This window comes from Oncorhynchus gorbuscha, linkage group LG08 (genome assembly GCF_021184085.1).
Source record: "Oncorhynchus gorbuscha isolate QuinsamMale2020 ecotype Even-year linkage group LG08, OgorEven_v1.0, whole genome shotgun sequence".
In the NCBI taxonomy this organism is placed as follows: Eukaryota; Metazoa; Chordata; class Actinopteri; order Salmoniformes; family Salmonidae; genus Oncorhynchus; species Oncorhynchus gorbuscha.
Genome location: NC_060180.1, coordinates 46515384 through 46532921, shown reverse-complemented (window position 1 = coordinate 46532921; position 17538 = coordinate 46515384). Strand labels below are relative to the sequence as shown.

At 39.4% G+C, this 17538-nt stretch overlaps 1 protein-coding gene across 1 annotated transcript in view; it reads right to left on the bottom strand.

Annotated features, from left to right (window-relative positions):
- Positions 1 to 297: 297 nt before the first annotated feature.
- pth1r (parathyroid hormone 1 receptor) overlaps positions 298 to 17538 on the bottom strand; it is an 84982-nt gene continuing 67741 nt past the window's right edge. The window contains exons 8-13 of the mRNA XM_046357995.1: positions 14895 to 14955; positions 14266 to 14332; positions 13991 to 14085; positions 4729 to 4870; positions 4280 to 4321; positions 298 to 2466 (exon numbers count right to left, since the gene is read on the bottom strand). Of these exons, the coding sequence (XP_046213951.1) occupies positions 2092 to 2466; positions 4280 to 4321; positions 4729 to 4870; positions 13991 to 14085; positions 14266 to 14332; positions 14895 to 14955 (782 nt within the window). The 3' untranslated portion in view covers positions 298 to 2091. The remainder of the gene's footprint in view (positions 2467 to 4279; positions 4322 to 4728; positions 4871 to 13990; positions 14086 to 14265; positions 14333 to 14894; positions 14956 to 17538) is intronic.

The following is a 17538-nucleotide window of genomic DNA, read 5'->3' as shown; positions in this document are numbered from 1 at the left end:
CAGGGATTTCACCTTGAGGCCAATGGTGACTTTAAAACAGTTAGAGATTAATGGCTGTGATAGGACAAAACTGAGGATGGATCAACAACATTGTAGTTACTCCAAAATACTAACCTAATTGACAGAGTGAAAAGAAGGAATCCTTTACAGAATAAACAATATTCCAAAACATGCTTTCCTGTTTGCAACAAGGCACTCAAGTAATACTGCAAAAAAATTTATTCACTTTCTGTCCTAAATACAAAGTGTTATGTTTGGGGCAAATCCAACACAACACATCACTGAGTACCGCTCTCCATATTTTCAAGCATACTGGTGGCTGCATCATGTTATGGGTATGCTTGTAATCGTTAAGGACTGGGGAGTTTTTCAGGATATAAAGGAAATGGAATAGAGCTAAGCACAGGCAAAGTCTGAGAGGTAAACCTGGTTCAGTCCGCTTTCCACCAGACACAGAGATTAATTCACCTTTCAGCAGGACAATAACCCAAAACACAAGGTCAAATCTGAACTGGAATTGCTTACCAAGACAATGAATGTTCCTGGGTGGCCGAGTTACAGTTTTGACTTAAATCTGCTTGAAAATCTATGGCAAGACATGAAAATGGTTGTGTTGCAACGATCAACAATACATTTGACAGAGCTTGAATCATTTTTAAAATAATAATTGGCAAATATTGTACAATCCAGGTCTGCAAAGCCCTTAAGAGAAAGCTCCAGAAAGACTCACAGCTGTAATCGCTGTAAATTACGTATTTCATTTTCAATAAATCAGCAAAAATGTCTAAAAACTTGTTTTCAATTTGTCAATAAGGGGTAGATTGTGTAGATGGGTAAGATTTTGTATTTATCTAATCCATTTTAAATTTTGGCTGTAACACAACAAAATGTGGAATAAGTCAAGGGGTATGAATACTTTCGGAAGGTACTGCACAGTATATAAAAGCTTATTTTTTTTAAATCCTCTCTCCCACTCCATTGATATGTTTCGGTTACTTTTGTGGCATTATATAATGTGAAACAGAATATTATCATTGTAGAATATAATCATCAGCACATCATGGAAACAACATAACCTTCCATAGTCATTACACTATTGAATATCAGGATAGTATCTTTTAAATAGCAAAAATAAAAAAAACTGTACAAAAAGTTGATAATCATGGAGAAAAGTCTTCCATTTGCCTTCCTCCATATAAATCAACACTAGAAGCCAGCACACCTCTGAAACTACAGTACACACTAGCTCAAAGTGATGCACTAGAATGGTGGGTTTGGAGTACCTGAGTTTGATTCCCTTTTACATCAAAGTGGGTTAGGTTTTCTGAATTGACATCCACATTTCAAACCGATCGAAATGTAGTGAGATCTCCCCAACCATGCGGGCAGAGGCAACTGCAGCCAGGCATTTCCTCGTATCACTAGGAGTTCCTAATGTAACAGATGTAAGCTTGTGAGCTGTATGCTAACTTATCCATCCGCTACACTAACATCAGCTAACATGCTACTGCCAGAATGAGGACCTATATATGCTGTTAGACACCTTCAACCACAGGACCTGTGGACCATCATCGCTGTAGGTTTCAGACAGACACATTAGCCTACTGTCCAGCCACAGACCATTCACGATCCACAAGTTTTAGAATAGCTTTAGAATGTGAAAAAGCTCAAAATCTGCAAGTTGGTTTTCAACAAATATAAAGTACCTGCTGCAACTCATTGAAGTCAGTGAAATAAAACAAAACAAATATGAATTATTGTCCGTATGGCAGGTGGAAATAGTCTCAGAAAGAGCGGCGGTGTTTGCTACAGTACAGAAGGTGATTGTCTGTGTTGGTGGCTCACCTCAAACACCGAGGTACCCTTTTAGCCTTGAGCCTTTGTCCTCCAGTCCTTATCCACCCACTAAAATTCTGGCTCGATTCACAGGAGAAAAACTGGCAGTGTCGACGAAAGGCAGCCATCCTCCTACTGTGTAACATCCTGAGAATAATGACTGGTGCTATGTTCCATGACTCATTCCTACAGAGATCGTCCTCACAACGGAGGGGCTATTGACATGACTGTCTTTCACTAGAGGTCACATGAACGTCACATAACGGTCTCCCGCTCCTCCTCCACCACAGGCGAGGGTTTCTCCCCCTCAACAGAATGCGGTGGCGTGTTATTGGATAGCTGCTCCTCCTCTGGAATGTGTAACTCCTGTCCCGAGGAAGGGATAGAGTGCTCGGAGACGGAACCGTTCTTCACATACCCCGGGAGGTTCCGGTGCCCGTTGACGGTGACTGGGGCCCCAAGGCGCGTGGTGAGATGGAGGGCCAGGGGCCCCCGGGCAGTGACGTTGGTTACACTGGTGTGAGACACCATAGGTCCATAACTATACGTGTTACTGCCACTACGGGCTTTCCGTTTAAAGTCCAGCGCTAGTGTCCTCCTGCTCCAGGTTTTCTTAATTTCTGCCTGGACCTAAAGGAAGATGGATAGAAATAAGATTGTCACGAAGTACATCTAAACCGACAGTGGAATTTAATCAGGAACGTGCACAGATGTGTCTACCTGTGGCCGAGCATTTCCCCCTTTGCTCTCCCAGTAGTCAAGTACCCTTTTGGTTGGTGGTCTAACGTTTTTTAAATACAGTTTTAGTCGTCGTTGTTCTGAACCCACTGCCCACAAGTCGTCGAGACGCCGTCAAGTTTGGCACCCCACCACCCCCTATCCTTTGGTCTGTCCTGTACGGAGCACACGTGTGCCCGGTATCCAAACATGCATGGCTTGTGATGCAGGTCACCGGTTGAGTGTGCGTGTTGTAGTAAGCTACCTAGTTTAAATATAAACAGTAATGCATAACATTTGATTAACCCTTGATTTACATCATCAATATCTGTCTGGTTGGCAGCAGCCCTTCACAATGTATTTCCTTATAGAATCATAGCCGCGGGAAGGGTGCTGGTGTTGCAGCACCCCCGATAAATTGAAATACATTTGCCAAAGTTATAGAATTACTGCTGTCTGTTCAGAAATTAATTAACTACTTGTCAATAGCCTACTTCACCATGAGTAGGCCTATAAGTTAGCCACAGAGGAACAAAACATTGCCTAGCTGTGGATTGTGCGTAGCCCTATAACAAGGCAGTCGGGAACACACAGAAAATCTGTCAGTGAACAGCATGCAGTCAACACAGGCCTTTCGCAATATTTCAAATACAATCGTGGGAAAACACAGGTTAGAAAGCAAATGGCCCCTGCTGAAAAGAGAAGAGCAATCTTTCAACTTCCAAATGGGCCTATTGAGTGAACATTGTTTACAAGAGACGTCATTGGGCGAGTCAGTGAAACTGGAAAGTTTTCTTAAGACTAATTTCCTCCTCATATTATAGCATAATGTGGGTCTCCACACACCTAGGCCTCTCAGTTAGTCACTGACAAAGTAACTTGTCATTTTGATCATTTGTGCGGTATTAAACATAATTCTGATAAAGTCTCCACAGTCATGTAAAATTATGTGGAATTGCAGAAAATGCGTTTATAAAAAAGGCAAACTGTTTTCTGACCCTCGGCTACTAAAAATGTTCCCCATATGTGCAACTTCTGTGTGCACCTCTACTCTAGGCTACTTCTCTATGCCACTACGCAAATGCAATGATATGCATGCAATGCTTTATTATAGCCGCAATGTATTTTTGTTTTAATGCATTTCCGGTACCTCAAATCAAATCAGAGCTCCCTAGGTGACCCCCCTCTCTCGCTCACTTTTTGTTCCTCCCAAATTAACAAATGAAGAACTGAACACAGGTAGGCTAGTCTCTAGTTAACCACCATAAACTAAAATAACAACGAACATTAGGCTATATTATGAAGTTATTATTTAAGAGCATTGAAAATATAAATCACAATCAGTAAAACATTTTTTTTTAGCAGATTTACATCAATAATCAGGTGATCGCCCTCTATTCCCAATGTCAATCATGCCTTCAAGAGGCACTGTCACTAACTTGCTTACAATGTGTGATGAGTAAGTGTGTTGCTTAAGTAAATAGACCTTTTTCATTTTGAGAACATGCCCCCTGATAGGTCTGTGCACATCCCTGCATACAATAATTGAGCCTGAGGTTTTTTTGTGGTCATACTGTGTGCATGCTGTGACTGCAATTAATCACGAGCATAATATTATATATCAGGATTACATAGCGTCTTAAATAATATACTATAATCTATTAGGATCTCCTTGAAGACATTTTCACAGATAAATCTTAATCAAATTGTTCAACGTTGTCCTTACCTCCCCGTTGCAGAAACAATATATAATTGCCACAAAGAATCCCTGAAAAGAAGATAAACCATTATTAAAAGTTTGCGTATGACTCAAAGTACACAGGTGGACTTGAGCATCTATCCAGATCACTTTAGACGAATGTCACGCAATCTCAATTGACAGTTCAAGTCACTGACACCAGCTGCCTACTCTGAAAACACTGAGCTGCACAGCTCTCTCTAATTTTACTCATAAAAGTTATCACAACTCAATACTTAATTATGTGTCGCACACCACTACAGCATATGCAGTGCCCCATAGTGGACTTTGGCCGATTGATACATCTCCTTTTTACAGTACTGCAGCAGCTCATAATTTCAGATCCATTGCTGGCTGCCTGTGACTAAACCCACATACAGTAAAACATCATTTGGTTGTTCGTTCATTCATCCATGCGGTTCGAGACCAGTCAGTACCTGGAATGAATTGAAGAGCATCTCGTAGTGCATCTGTATCTGCCAGGGGACTCCAGTTACCTCAGTATAAGGCATGGCCATGAACACGATGTAGTGAACGCCAAACAGTGGCATCAGGACCAAAGTAGACTTCAACAGTTTCCTGTGGAGGGAATGAATAATAGCAGTGATTCATTTTTACATTTACCGTGTGTGACAGTTGTCACGGGGAGATAAAATGTTACATCATAATAGATACGTTCACTGTATCATTCATTTTTACCGACATGACTGCCCCACTTAGCACACTACGACATTTCAACGTGGATATTTGGGTAATATTTTGTTGAGACGTTGATCAAATGAGACGTCAACCTTTATTCGCCCACTCAAGAAGACATCCGGCAGTTTGTTGAATTACCATGTTATCACTATGGTTTTCAACCTTCTAAATGCATAAACAAATTCCAAAAGGAAAAATCTATGTAAGATTTTTGGTTTAGTTGTCATCTAAATATTTTATCATTGAGCTTTCAACCATTTCAAAACAACACTGTTCAGATCTGTTGTATTTATACAACTTAATTAATCAATGTGCTTCCTCTAATAGCACTACCAAATGACCTGGAATGCAGCTGAGATAACATTAGAAGTACAGTGCTCAGTGATAAATGCTGTTCGAGATTCTGCACGGATTATTATAGCAATTGTGAATATCTCCACAGACCTGTAACCGTTGCATGCTATCTTGAACATACAAACTTTCTATGATTACATAAGAAGACTTACATAGTGACAGTAACCTCAAAATATGGCCATGGATGTGTTATTCATTTTAAAATGTAATAAATCTATTAGTTTCTAAGAATATTTTTAACAGTATTACAAAAGTAGTATTGAACTGTGTTTGGTTGACAACTCAACCAAACATCAACATTTAAAGGAGATGTATCTAAATGATTGGCTAGTTTCATCTGAGCCACTGGCTTAATCTTGTTCTTGAACTTTTATTTGTGGTTCAGTTGGTACTGTTTAAATAGTTTAATTGTTGACACGTTAATAGGCTATTTATATCTCCATGGGGTCAATTTCACACCATATGTATTGAATTCAAAATAAAATAAATCGTGAACATGAAAATAGAGTTGAGAATGTAAACGTATTTTTGAGGACGGGTTAAATAATGGATGTCAAGAACCAAACAATTGAAAGCAAAATGTACAGAATTTTAAATAAAAATGAATAAAAAAATGCTACAATGTGATTTTCTGGATTTTTTTCTCATTTTGTCTGTCATAGTTGAAGTGTACCTATGATGAAAATTACAGGCCTCTCTCATCTTTTTAAGTGGGAGAATTTGCACAATTGGTGGCTGACTAAATACTTTTTTGCCCCACAGTATGGTGTGAAATTGACCGCATACATCTCTATCAACCAAAAATCTAAGATAAAGTATATGACACAATCAAATTAAACTTGTTTTAAAGTTAATTTAAAGTTTGATTTTATATTATTTAGTCCAATTCATTAACTTTGATATTTGGTTGAGATGGAGACGTAAATCTGACATATTTTAAATTTGTAGACAAACTGGAATTAAGGCCAGACTAAGTCAGTGGCACAGATGGGAACTATAGAAGCAGAGGACACAGTACATTTCCTTCAAATGTTGATATTTGGTTGCGTTGACAACCAATATCCAGTTCGTCTTCAAATTAATCATTTATATGTTGGAGTCACTTCTCCATCTCAACCAAAGATCAAAGTTAAAGAATAGGACTAAATCAAATCAAAGAAAACTTAAAATGCACTTTAAATAAAGTTTGATTTGATTTACTGTAGTCCTATTCTTTATCTTTGACTTTTGGTTGAGATGAAGATGTGCATCCAACATATTCATTAAAAACTTGTATATTACATTTGAAACCAACCAAAGCTTGAAACCCTAGGGGCTCCATTTGAACAAACCTAACGCAATGATGAATCTTAGCGCTGGAGGTGGCGCTATAGCTTCAGGGGTGTGTCAGAAATAGTTTAGCTAATTTCACAACAGGAATTAGGGGTGCAGTAGCTGGCGGTGGCGCGAAAGAGCTGGGATTTGATGAATAAACAAGTTGTGGCTGTGTCGGGGCTTAACACCACACTAGCCAATCAGAACGTGGTCCATGGCTTAATATGTGGAGGCTTGTGTACTTGTGTATTTACGGTCTTTTATGTATTGTGTCGTTATTAACTACAAATAGAATATTAGTCTGCTATAGCCTAGTTTGTTAAATAGCCTGCCTCATATTTTCTAAATATGTTGAACATGTTTGCAGTCCACATTTTTCTAATTGCATTGCTTCAATATTAGAATACATTGTTAAACATAGACTATAGCATTCACACTGATATAGGGACTAGGCCTACTGTAAATTGCGGTCTGGACGTAGTTACGTAGTTAATAAGCTCAATTCAATTCAATAAGCTATTGATAATGCCTAAAAATACAGTTTATAATTATAATCAAATCCAAATAATAATGAAACAACAACCTGTCTTAAATAGGCAATGTCTAAATACAGTTACAGGCATCATAATTGCTTATACTGGGCATATACAAAAAACAAGGCAACTTAGAATATGGATGGTTTTACGCATATGTAAACATTTCACAGGAACTGGACAAATATCCAATATAAAAGAGAAAGTGGGAATGCCCACTCACCAGTATAATGCTCCCAAATGTAATGTTTTATAAACACAATTTCTCTAGAAATAGACAATTGCATTGCCTTCGAGTTCTTTAACATAAACACATGGCCGGTTAATCTTTCTAATTAGTTTGGTCTTTAACCAAATTAAAACAAAAAACAATTAATATATATTTTTTAAATAACAATATTTCTGATTAATTATTATTATTTTTTACCCCTTTTTATCCCCAATTTCGTGGTATCCAATTGTTGTAGTAGCTACTATCTTGTCTCATTGCTACAACTCCCGTACGGGCTCAGGAGAGACGAAGGTTGAAAGTCATGCGTCCTCCAATACACAACCCAACCAAGCCGCACTGCTTCTTAACACAGCGCGCATTCAACCCGGAAGCCAGCCGCCTCAATGTGTCGGAGGAAACACTGTGTACCTGGCAACCTTGTTTAGCGCGCACTGCGCGCAGCCTGCCACAGGAGTCGCTGGTGCGCGATGAGACAAGGACTTCCCTACCGACCAAACCCTCCCTAACCCGGACGACGCTAGGCCAATTGTGCGTCGTCCCACGGACCACCCGGTCGCGGCCGGTTACAAAAGGCCTGGGCACGAACCCAGGGACTCTGATGGCACAGCTGGCACTGCAGTACAGCGCCCTTAACCACTGCGCCACCCGGGAAGACAAATAACAATATTTCTAAATAGGATCGGGTCAGAAGCATGATATATTAAATCACATCTCTCGTTCTATGAGCACAATGCTATGTGTGCACAAGTAGGCCTAAGGGCTCTTCGGCAGGCGGAATTGATGTCCTATCCAAGATAGTTCATTAAATAGTATACAGTAACCCTACAGTAGGCCTAGTTATAACAAACATTTAGCCGATCAAGTTTTTATTGGTTTTAACATGCAAATATTCATCTACACACATTGCATTCACATTTTGAAAATGCACTGCATGTTCGAGCCATAGACAATTGGACATTGCCCAAACGTTGGAATAAGATTAGCCTCCCATCGCCGTTCATATGGCCCGTTAGTGACTTTGCCACGTCAAAAGGTAAACAAACAAACTGGAAAATAGTCTAGGATACAAGCGGATTCAGCACCATGGACAGCGATCAGAATTCCTGCGAGTTGACAGTTGAAAACAGACAAAAGTGCAAGATGCTTTTTTTAAAAACAAAACGATAAAGGAAAAACAATAAGCAGTCTATTGCAATAACTTCATCTTCCTAAACAGACTTCCTACAGTCACTGAAACCTTTCTTTGAATGGGCATTGAACAAATGCCTAATGAGTCCAAACTTTTCACAGAATTTGCATGGACAAAAATTATGTCCAATTAAAATAAAAAAACGGGAATGTCAGTTGACTGTTCTGTTGTTTATGATATTTTAATAAAACATTGGCTATAGGCTACTGATTAAGCTGTGCGCCTCCACTGGTAAAATCGATGCCATAACCAATCGCATTACCGCTAAGACCAGTTTTTAGTGAGTCTTAAATATCACTAGTAGCGCTGCTTGAAATTGGCACATTTTGAGGGACACACATCTCATATTTCCACCCCTCTCACCTCAGCGCAAGCAAGCTGATATAAGACAGGTAAATTACCAACCCTGGCACCAGGTTTGTAAAATAGCAGAGTTCTGGCTTTTACAAGTTGAAATTGCCAACGTGTGCGTTTGACACTAGTGTCGCCTTAACGCCAGCCCTAGGACTATATGTATGCTCTATTTTTAGTTGAACCCTGGGTTAAATTGAAATAGTTTCATTAATAACAGCAAACTTATTTAGTTATTAAATTATCTCTCAATAATCATTCTCATCTTTTTAAGTTTGTTAAAATCCTGGATGGGAGGAGGTGGTGGATGGGAGGAGGTGCTGCCAAACTTAGAGTTTTGTTTTCTGATAATGGATATAACGTTGAAAATCTGAAGTTGTTTCAAATGTATAAATTCAACATGTGGTTTGTCTAGCTTGGATAATGGTAACCATGATGACATAATCCTGTGGTTGAAATGTCATCTTCAAAACAACATTGATGACCTTTTGCAAACCCAATGTATTTTCCTCGTAAATTCCATGTCACAATACGTTGACAAATTACGCTGAAACAACATTGTTTTAACCAGTTTGTGCCCAACGGTTGGTGGCATGTTTTGGTGTGATAAAGATTAAATACTTCTATCAGCATGCTGGACATAACACAGAATACATATGTACAGTACATTTGTATTTGTATTTATTAAGGATCCCCATTAGGTGCTGCCAAGGCAGCAGCTACTCTTCCTATAGTCCAGCAACATCAAGGCAGTTATATACAATTTAAAATATTACATGCCATTACACTTCATAACACTTTTCACAACACATTAAGTGTGTTCCCTCAGGCAGTGACTCTATCACATATCTACAATACAAAATCCATGTGTACGTGTGTGTAGAGTGTGTGTCTTATGTGTATATGTGTCTGTGCCTGTGTCTCTTTTCACAGTTCCTGCTGTTCCATAAAGTGTTTTTTTATTTGTTTTTTAAATCTGATTCTACCGCTTGCATTAGTTACCTGATATGGAATAGAGTTCCATGTAGCCATGGCTCCATGTAGTACTGTGCACCTCCCATAGTCTGTTCTTGACTTGGGTGATAGTGAAGAGACCTCCGGTGGCATGTCTTGTGAGGTATGCACGTAGTTTAAACAGACATCTTGGTCCATTCATGTCAACATTTCTTACAAAAACAAGTAGTGATGGAGTAAATTTCTCCTCCCATTTGAGTCATGAGAGATTTACATGCTACCCTGTTCAGAGCCAATTGTAATTTTTCTAAGTACCCTTTCGTGTCACCTTACCATACGACTGAACAGTAGTCCAGGTTTGACAAAACTAGGGCCTGTAGAACCTGCCTTGTTGATAGTGCTGTTAAAAAGGCAGAGCAACACTTTATTATGGACAGACTTCTCCCCATTTTAGTTACTGTTGTATCAACATATTATGATACAGGTTTGACAAGCCATTTCAGTCGCTGTAGTAGCTGATGTGTATAGTGTGGAGTCATCCGTATACATAGACACACTAGATTTACTCAAATCTAGTGGCATGTCATTAGTAAAGATTGAAAAAGGGGCCTAGATGGCTGCCCTGGGGATTTTTATTTTTATTTTTATTTCTTACCTTTATTTAACCAGGCAAGTCAGTTAAGAACATATTCTTATTTTCAATGATGGCCTGGGAACAGTGGGTTAACTGCCTGTTCAGGGGCAGAACGACAGATTTGTACCTTGTCAGCTCGGGGGTTTGAACTTGCAACCTTCCGGTTACTAGTCCAACGCTCTAACCACTAGGCTACCCTCCTGATTCTACCTGCTTTATGTTGGATAGGCTTCCATTAAATAACACCCACTGTGTTCTGTTAGATAGGTAATTCTTTATCCACAATATAGCAGGGGGTGTAAAGCCATAACACATGTTTTTCCATGATTGATAATATCAAAAGCCACTGTGAAGTCTAACACAGCTCCCACAATCTTTTTATCATACATTTCTCACAGCCATCAGTCTTTTGTGTAAGTGCCGTGCTGAATGTTGACTGTCCTTCCCTATAAGCATGCTGAAAGTGTCGATTTGTTTACAGTAAAATAGCATTCTATCTGGTCAAACAACATTTTTCCCAAAAGTTTACTAAGGGTTGTTAACAGGCTGATTGGTCGGCTATTTGAGCCAGTAAAGGGAGCTTTACTATTCTTGGGTAGCGGAATTACATTTAGCTTCCCTCCAGGACTAAGGGCAAATACTTTCTAGTAGGCTTAGATTGAAGATATGGCAAATGGTAGTGGCAATATCATCCACTGTTATCCTCAGTAATTTTCCATTCATTCTCATACCCCAGTGGCTTGTCATTGTTGACAGACAATACTTTTTTCACCTCTTCCACACTCATTTTTACAGAATTCAAAATTACAATGCTTGTCTTTCATATTTTGATCAGTTATACTTGGATGTTTAGTGTCAGCGTTTGATGCAAATCTTGCCAATGAAAAACAAACTAATTAATAATAATCAATATCAGTGTGTTTCGTGATGAATGAGCCATCTGATTCAATGAATGATGAGTTTGCCTTTTTCCCCAAAATGTCATTTAAGGTGCTCCAAAGATTTTTATTCAGTTTAGTCACGTGATTTCTCAGTTTAAAGTATATTTGCCAATCGGTTGTGCAGCTAGACTTATTTGCCATTCCTTTTGCCTCATTCTTCTCCTCATTATGCTTATTAGTAACTAGAATAAAACTATTTCATACTTGTCAAGTGCAGCGTCTGGGTTGCTCCTTTTTTACAGACCAACAAGTATTATTTATGTCAACAACATAGGAATCATTACAAAACATTGTGTATAACCTCTTATACACTATATTAGGCCCAGCCTTTGGAACTAGATATGGCTACTATATTGTGATCCCTACAGCCGATGGATTTGGATACAGCTCTAAAGCTAATTTCTGCAGCATTAGTAAAGATGTGATCAATACATGTTGAGAATTTAATTCCTGTGCTGTTTGTAACAACCCTGGTAGGTTGACTGATAAGAAGCTTTTTCTTGAGTGGGCAGCTTGATGAAAGCCAGTCGATATTTAAATCACCCAGATAATATACCTCTATATGGATATCACATACATTATCAAGCATTTCACACGTTATCCAGATACTGACTGTTAGCACTTGGTGGTCTATAGCAGCTTCCCACAATAATAGGCTTTAGGTGAGGAATATGAACCTGTAGCCAGTGCTAACAGTATAGCACTGGTTCATAGGCACATGATTGCTGTGTACAATAGCTGTAGGATCAGTAGGAATTCAAGGCAGTTAAAGGGATATACAATGCATTCAGGAAAGTGTTCAGACCCCTTGCCTTTTCCACATTTTGTTACATTACAGCCTTTTTCTAAAATGGTTAAACAAAAACATTTATCAATGTACACACAATACCCCATAATGTCAAAGCAAAACCTGTTTTTAGAATTATTTTCAAATGTATGAAACCCCCCCAGAAATAGCACATTTAAGTAAATATGCAGACCCTTTACTCAGTACTTTCCTGACACTACAAGCTTGGCATGCCTGTATTTTGGGAGTTTCTCCCATTATTCTCTGCAGATCCTCTCAAGCTTTATCAGGTTTGATGGGGAGCGTCGCTGCACAGCTATTTTCAGGTCTCCTCAGAGATTTTTGGTCGGGTTCAAGTCTGTGCTCTGGCTGGGCCACTCCAGGACATTCAGAGACTTGTTATGAAGCAACTCCTGCGTTGTCTTGGCTGTGTCCTGAGGGTTGTTGTCATGTTGGAAGGTGAACCTTCACCCCAGTCTGAGGTCCTGAGCACTCTGGAGCAGGTTTCCATCAAGGATCTCTCTGTACTTTGCTCCATTCATCTTTCCCTCGATACGGACTAGGCCACTCCAACTAAAATGCCTGATTGGGAGAGTGCTGCAGAAATGGTTGTCCTTCTGGAAGTGTCACCCATCTCCAGTTTCAACTGTTCTGCCTTGTTATTATTCGACCATGCTGGTCATTTATGAACATTTGAACATCTTGGCCATGTTCTGTTATGTGGCCACCCCACATAGCCTGGTTCCTCTCTAGGTTTCTTCCTAGGTTTTGGCCTTTCTAGGGAGTTTTTCCTAGCCACCGTGCTTCTACACCTGCATTGCTTGCTGTTTGGGGTTTTAGGCTGGGTTTCTGTACAGCACTTTGAGATATCAGCTGATGTACGAAGGGCTATATAAATACATTTGATTTAATGATCTCTATAGAGGAACTTTGGAGCTCTGTCAGGGTGACCATCCGGTTCTTGGTCACCTCACTGATCAAGGCCCTTCACCCCAGATTGCTCAGTTTGGCCGGGCGGCCAGCTCTAGGTAGTGTCTTGGTGGTTCCAAGCTAAGTCTTGGTGGTTCCAAACTTCTTCCATTTAAGAATGATGGAGGCCACAGTGTTCTTGGGGACCTTCAATGTTGCAGACATTTTTTGGTTCCCTTCCCCAGATCTGTGCCTTGACACAATCCTGTTTCTGACATCTACGGACAACTACTTCAAACTCATGGCTTGGTTTCTGCTCTGACAACTATGGGACCTTATATAGACAGGTATGTGCCTTTCCAAATCATGTTCAATCAATTGAATTTACTACAGGTGGACTCCAATCAAGTTGTAGAAACATCTCAAGGATGATCAACGGAAACCGGATTACCCTAGAGCTACATTTGTTTTATATTTGTAATACATTTGCAAAAACTTAGAGAAACCTGTTTTCAGGTCGTCATGATGGGTATTGTGTGTAGGTTGATGAGGGCAAAAAAATGATTGTATACATTTTGAAAGAAGGCTGTAACGTAACAAAATGGGTCTGAATACTTTCCGAATGCACTGTACACATTAGGTTACTTACATTGTGTCTACCAACGCCCCTGGGATAATGTACATTTGCTGAAGCATTATGAAAATTCAGCAACACAATGGTAGGGGTTAACTGAGCTGGGCCTGGGCAGACATGTCATGATAAAGCAGTCAGGGAAGGAACAGTCAGAGCATGGCTTCTTACCTGTACTGCTGTCTAGTGTCACATCTGCCAGCATTTGTCTCTCGAAGTTTAGTGGCCAGAACTCGGATTATATTCAGGAACAGCATAAAATTCACCTTTGATAACAGACACAATGACACAATGTAGCACACCAAAGCCCAATATTTCAACTACTAACTCTCTCAGAAAGCCAATAGTGGTAATAGTGCTCAGTAATTGTGATAGTTAAACCTGTCAATTGAAAATGTTAAATGCCATTATGCCAATTAACATTTTCAATTGACATGTTTACTTACCACTATTGCTGTTAGAATGGGCACTTGTACAATCCACTTCAGATTGCCTGCACTTAGGTCCCAGCACCTGTAAGTGATAAACAGGTGATTTATGAAAAACAAATATAGATACGCATGATTTATTCGCTTTCAGGAACTAATCTATTTCTGTATATCCTAGTGTAACAACAACACATGGGGAAGTTGGCAACCCTTACAGACTGGTCCTAGGCTCCAAAGTCTTGGCTGGAATTCAATGCAACCTGCCACAGCAATGTTTTACGCATGGTCCTTGTGTACAAGCTACTGCCTGCACGCACACAATTCTTATTCTGAAAACGGTCAGAATCTACCTTTGAGTGGAGTCAACGCGATAGGCTCATAGTAGAATGTTTCTACAGTACTCAAAGTAATTCTGTGATTTTATCTAACCATGTGGAAATAGTTACTACCGTGTAAATACTGCAATGTGGGTTTCGATTAAATTGAAGACACTCTGCCTTTAAACATTCTATGAACCTAAGGGGATTCTTGAACACGTTCTAAGTTTCTGTCTCACATTCCCATGAAAGATTCTGGCAAATGCACATTACTGTGTGTTCAGAGCCAACATCAATGATGACAAATTGAGATTACAGCGCAATACTTACTCGGTGTCTGCCAAGGTGGCTCTCACACTTGCCCACACTGTCACAAACATAGCTGGGACCCCTGCAAATCAACAACAAACATCAAGATAGATTTCAAAACAACAACTTCTTGGTGATAGGGGGGCAGTATTGAGTAGCTTGGATGAATAAGGTGCCCAGAGTAACTGCCTGCTGCTCTGTCCCAGATGCTAATATATGCATATTATTAGTAGAATTGGATAGAAAACACTGATGTTTCTAAAACTGTTTGAATGATGTCTGTGAGTATAACAGAACTCATATGGCAGGCGAAAATCTGAGACAAATCCAACCAGAAAGTGGGAAATCTGAGGTTTGTAGTTTCATTTAAGTGATTGCCTATCCAATATGCTGTGTCTATGGGGCCAGAATGCACTTCCCAAGGCTTCCAGCAGATGTCAACAGTCTTTAGAAAGTTGTTTGAGGATTCTATTGTGGAAGGGTGTCAAATAAGAGCTGTTTCAATAAGTGTACTAGGCTGAGGCCAATCAGTTGTTTACAGCGCGATCACGCGGGCGCGCCGTTCCTTCTTTTTCCTCTGTAATGAATACGCTATTGTCCGGTTGGAATATTATTGAAGATTTATTGTAAAAATACCCTAAGGATTGATTGTAAACATCGTTTGACATGTTTCTACAAACTGTAATGGAACTCTTTACTTTTCATCTGGATTTTGCGCACGCGCATTGTGCCTTTGGAATAGTGAACTAAACGGAGGTATTTGGACATAAATATGGATGTAATCGAAGAAAATAAACATTTATTGTGGAAGTGGGAGTCCTGGGAGTGCATTCAGACGAAGATCAAAAGGTAAGTGAAGATTTATAATGCTATTTATGACTTTTGTTGACTCCACAACTTGGCGGGTAACTGTATGGCTTATTTTTGTGGCCGAACACTGTTCTCAGATTATTGAATATTGTGCTGTTGCCGTGAAGCTTTTTTGAAATCTGACAAAGCGGTTGCATTAAGAACAAGTTTTTAACAAGTTCTATCTATGTAAAACATGTATCTTTCATCAAAGTTTATGATGAGTATTTCTGTTATTTGATGTGGCTCTCTGCAATTTCTCCGGATGTTTTTGGATAAAAATATGAACTTGATCGAACAAAACATACATGTATTGTGTAACATTGAGTCCTGGGAGTGTTATCTGATGAAGATCGTCAAAGGTTAGTGATTCATTTTATCTATATTCCTGCTTTTTGTGACACCTCTCTTTGGTTGGAAAATGGCTGAATGCTTTCTGTGAATAGTTGCTGACCAAACATAATGACATGTTCTGCTTTCGGCGAAAAGCCTTTTTGAAATCGGACACTGTGGTTGGATTAACGAGAAGTGCATCTTTAAAATGATGTAAAATACTTGTATGGTTCAGGAATTTTTATTATGAGATTTCTGTTGTTTTTAATTTGGCGCCCTGCACTTTCACTGGCTGTTGGCGAGGTGGGACTCTAGCGTCCCGAACGATCCCAGAGAGGTTAACAGCTGAGACCCCTGCAAAACAGATTATAGTGATCTATAAAATCACACAAATAATGATTAAACACAAAATACAGCAATTTCCTTCCAATTATTATAGTGGGTTCAAGTCCACATTTGCCTTGTAATATACTGTTAATATAGCGAGGCAATTGGGCGACACAGCATCCACATTGTATGCGCTGTGCTTACATAACTGTTACGCACAGTGTGTACAATGCAGGAGCCGTATAGCCTAGCTCTCTGAACTATTCTTGAGTTCTGCGGATAACAGTATTCACACCATATGTGTGAAAACATTGAATAGTTAATAATGATCAAACAAAATTCAGCTGTCCGTGAAATATTATACAAAACATTATGACATAGGAAGTGCTTTTCAAATGAATTGATTAATACAGTTGAAGACAGAAGTTTACATACACTTAGGTTGGTGTCATTAACACTCATTTTTCAATCACTCCTCAAATTTCTTGTTAACAATCTATAGTTTTGGCAAGTTGGTTAGGACATCTACTTTGTTTATGACACAACTGATTTTTCCAACAATTGTTTAGACAGATTATTTCACTGTATCACAATTCCAGTGGATCAGAAGTTTACATACACTAAGTTGACTGTGCCTTTAAACAGCTTGGAAAATTCCAGAAAATTATGTCATGGCTTTAGAAGCTTCTGACAGGCTAATTGACATAATTAGAGACAATTGGAGCTGTACCTGTGGATGTATTTCAAGGCCTACCTTCAAACTCAGTGCCTCTTTGCTTGACATCAAGGAAAAATCAAAAGAAAATCAGCCAAGACCACCACAAGTGTGGTTCATCCTTGGGAGCAATTTCCAAATACTTGAAGGTACCATGTTCATCTGTACAAACAATAGTACGCAAGTATAAACACCATGGGACCACGCAGCCGTCATACCGCTCAGGAAGGAGACACGTTTGGTCTCCTAGAGATGAACTTACTGTGGTCTGAAATGTGCAAAACAATCCCAGAACAACAGCAAAGGACTTTGTGAAGATGCTGGAGGAAACAGGTACAAAAGTATCTATATCCACAGTAAAACGAGTCCTAAATCGACATAACCTGAAAGGCCGCTCAGCAAGGAAGAAGCCACTGCTCCAAAACCGCCATAAAAGAAACA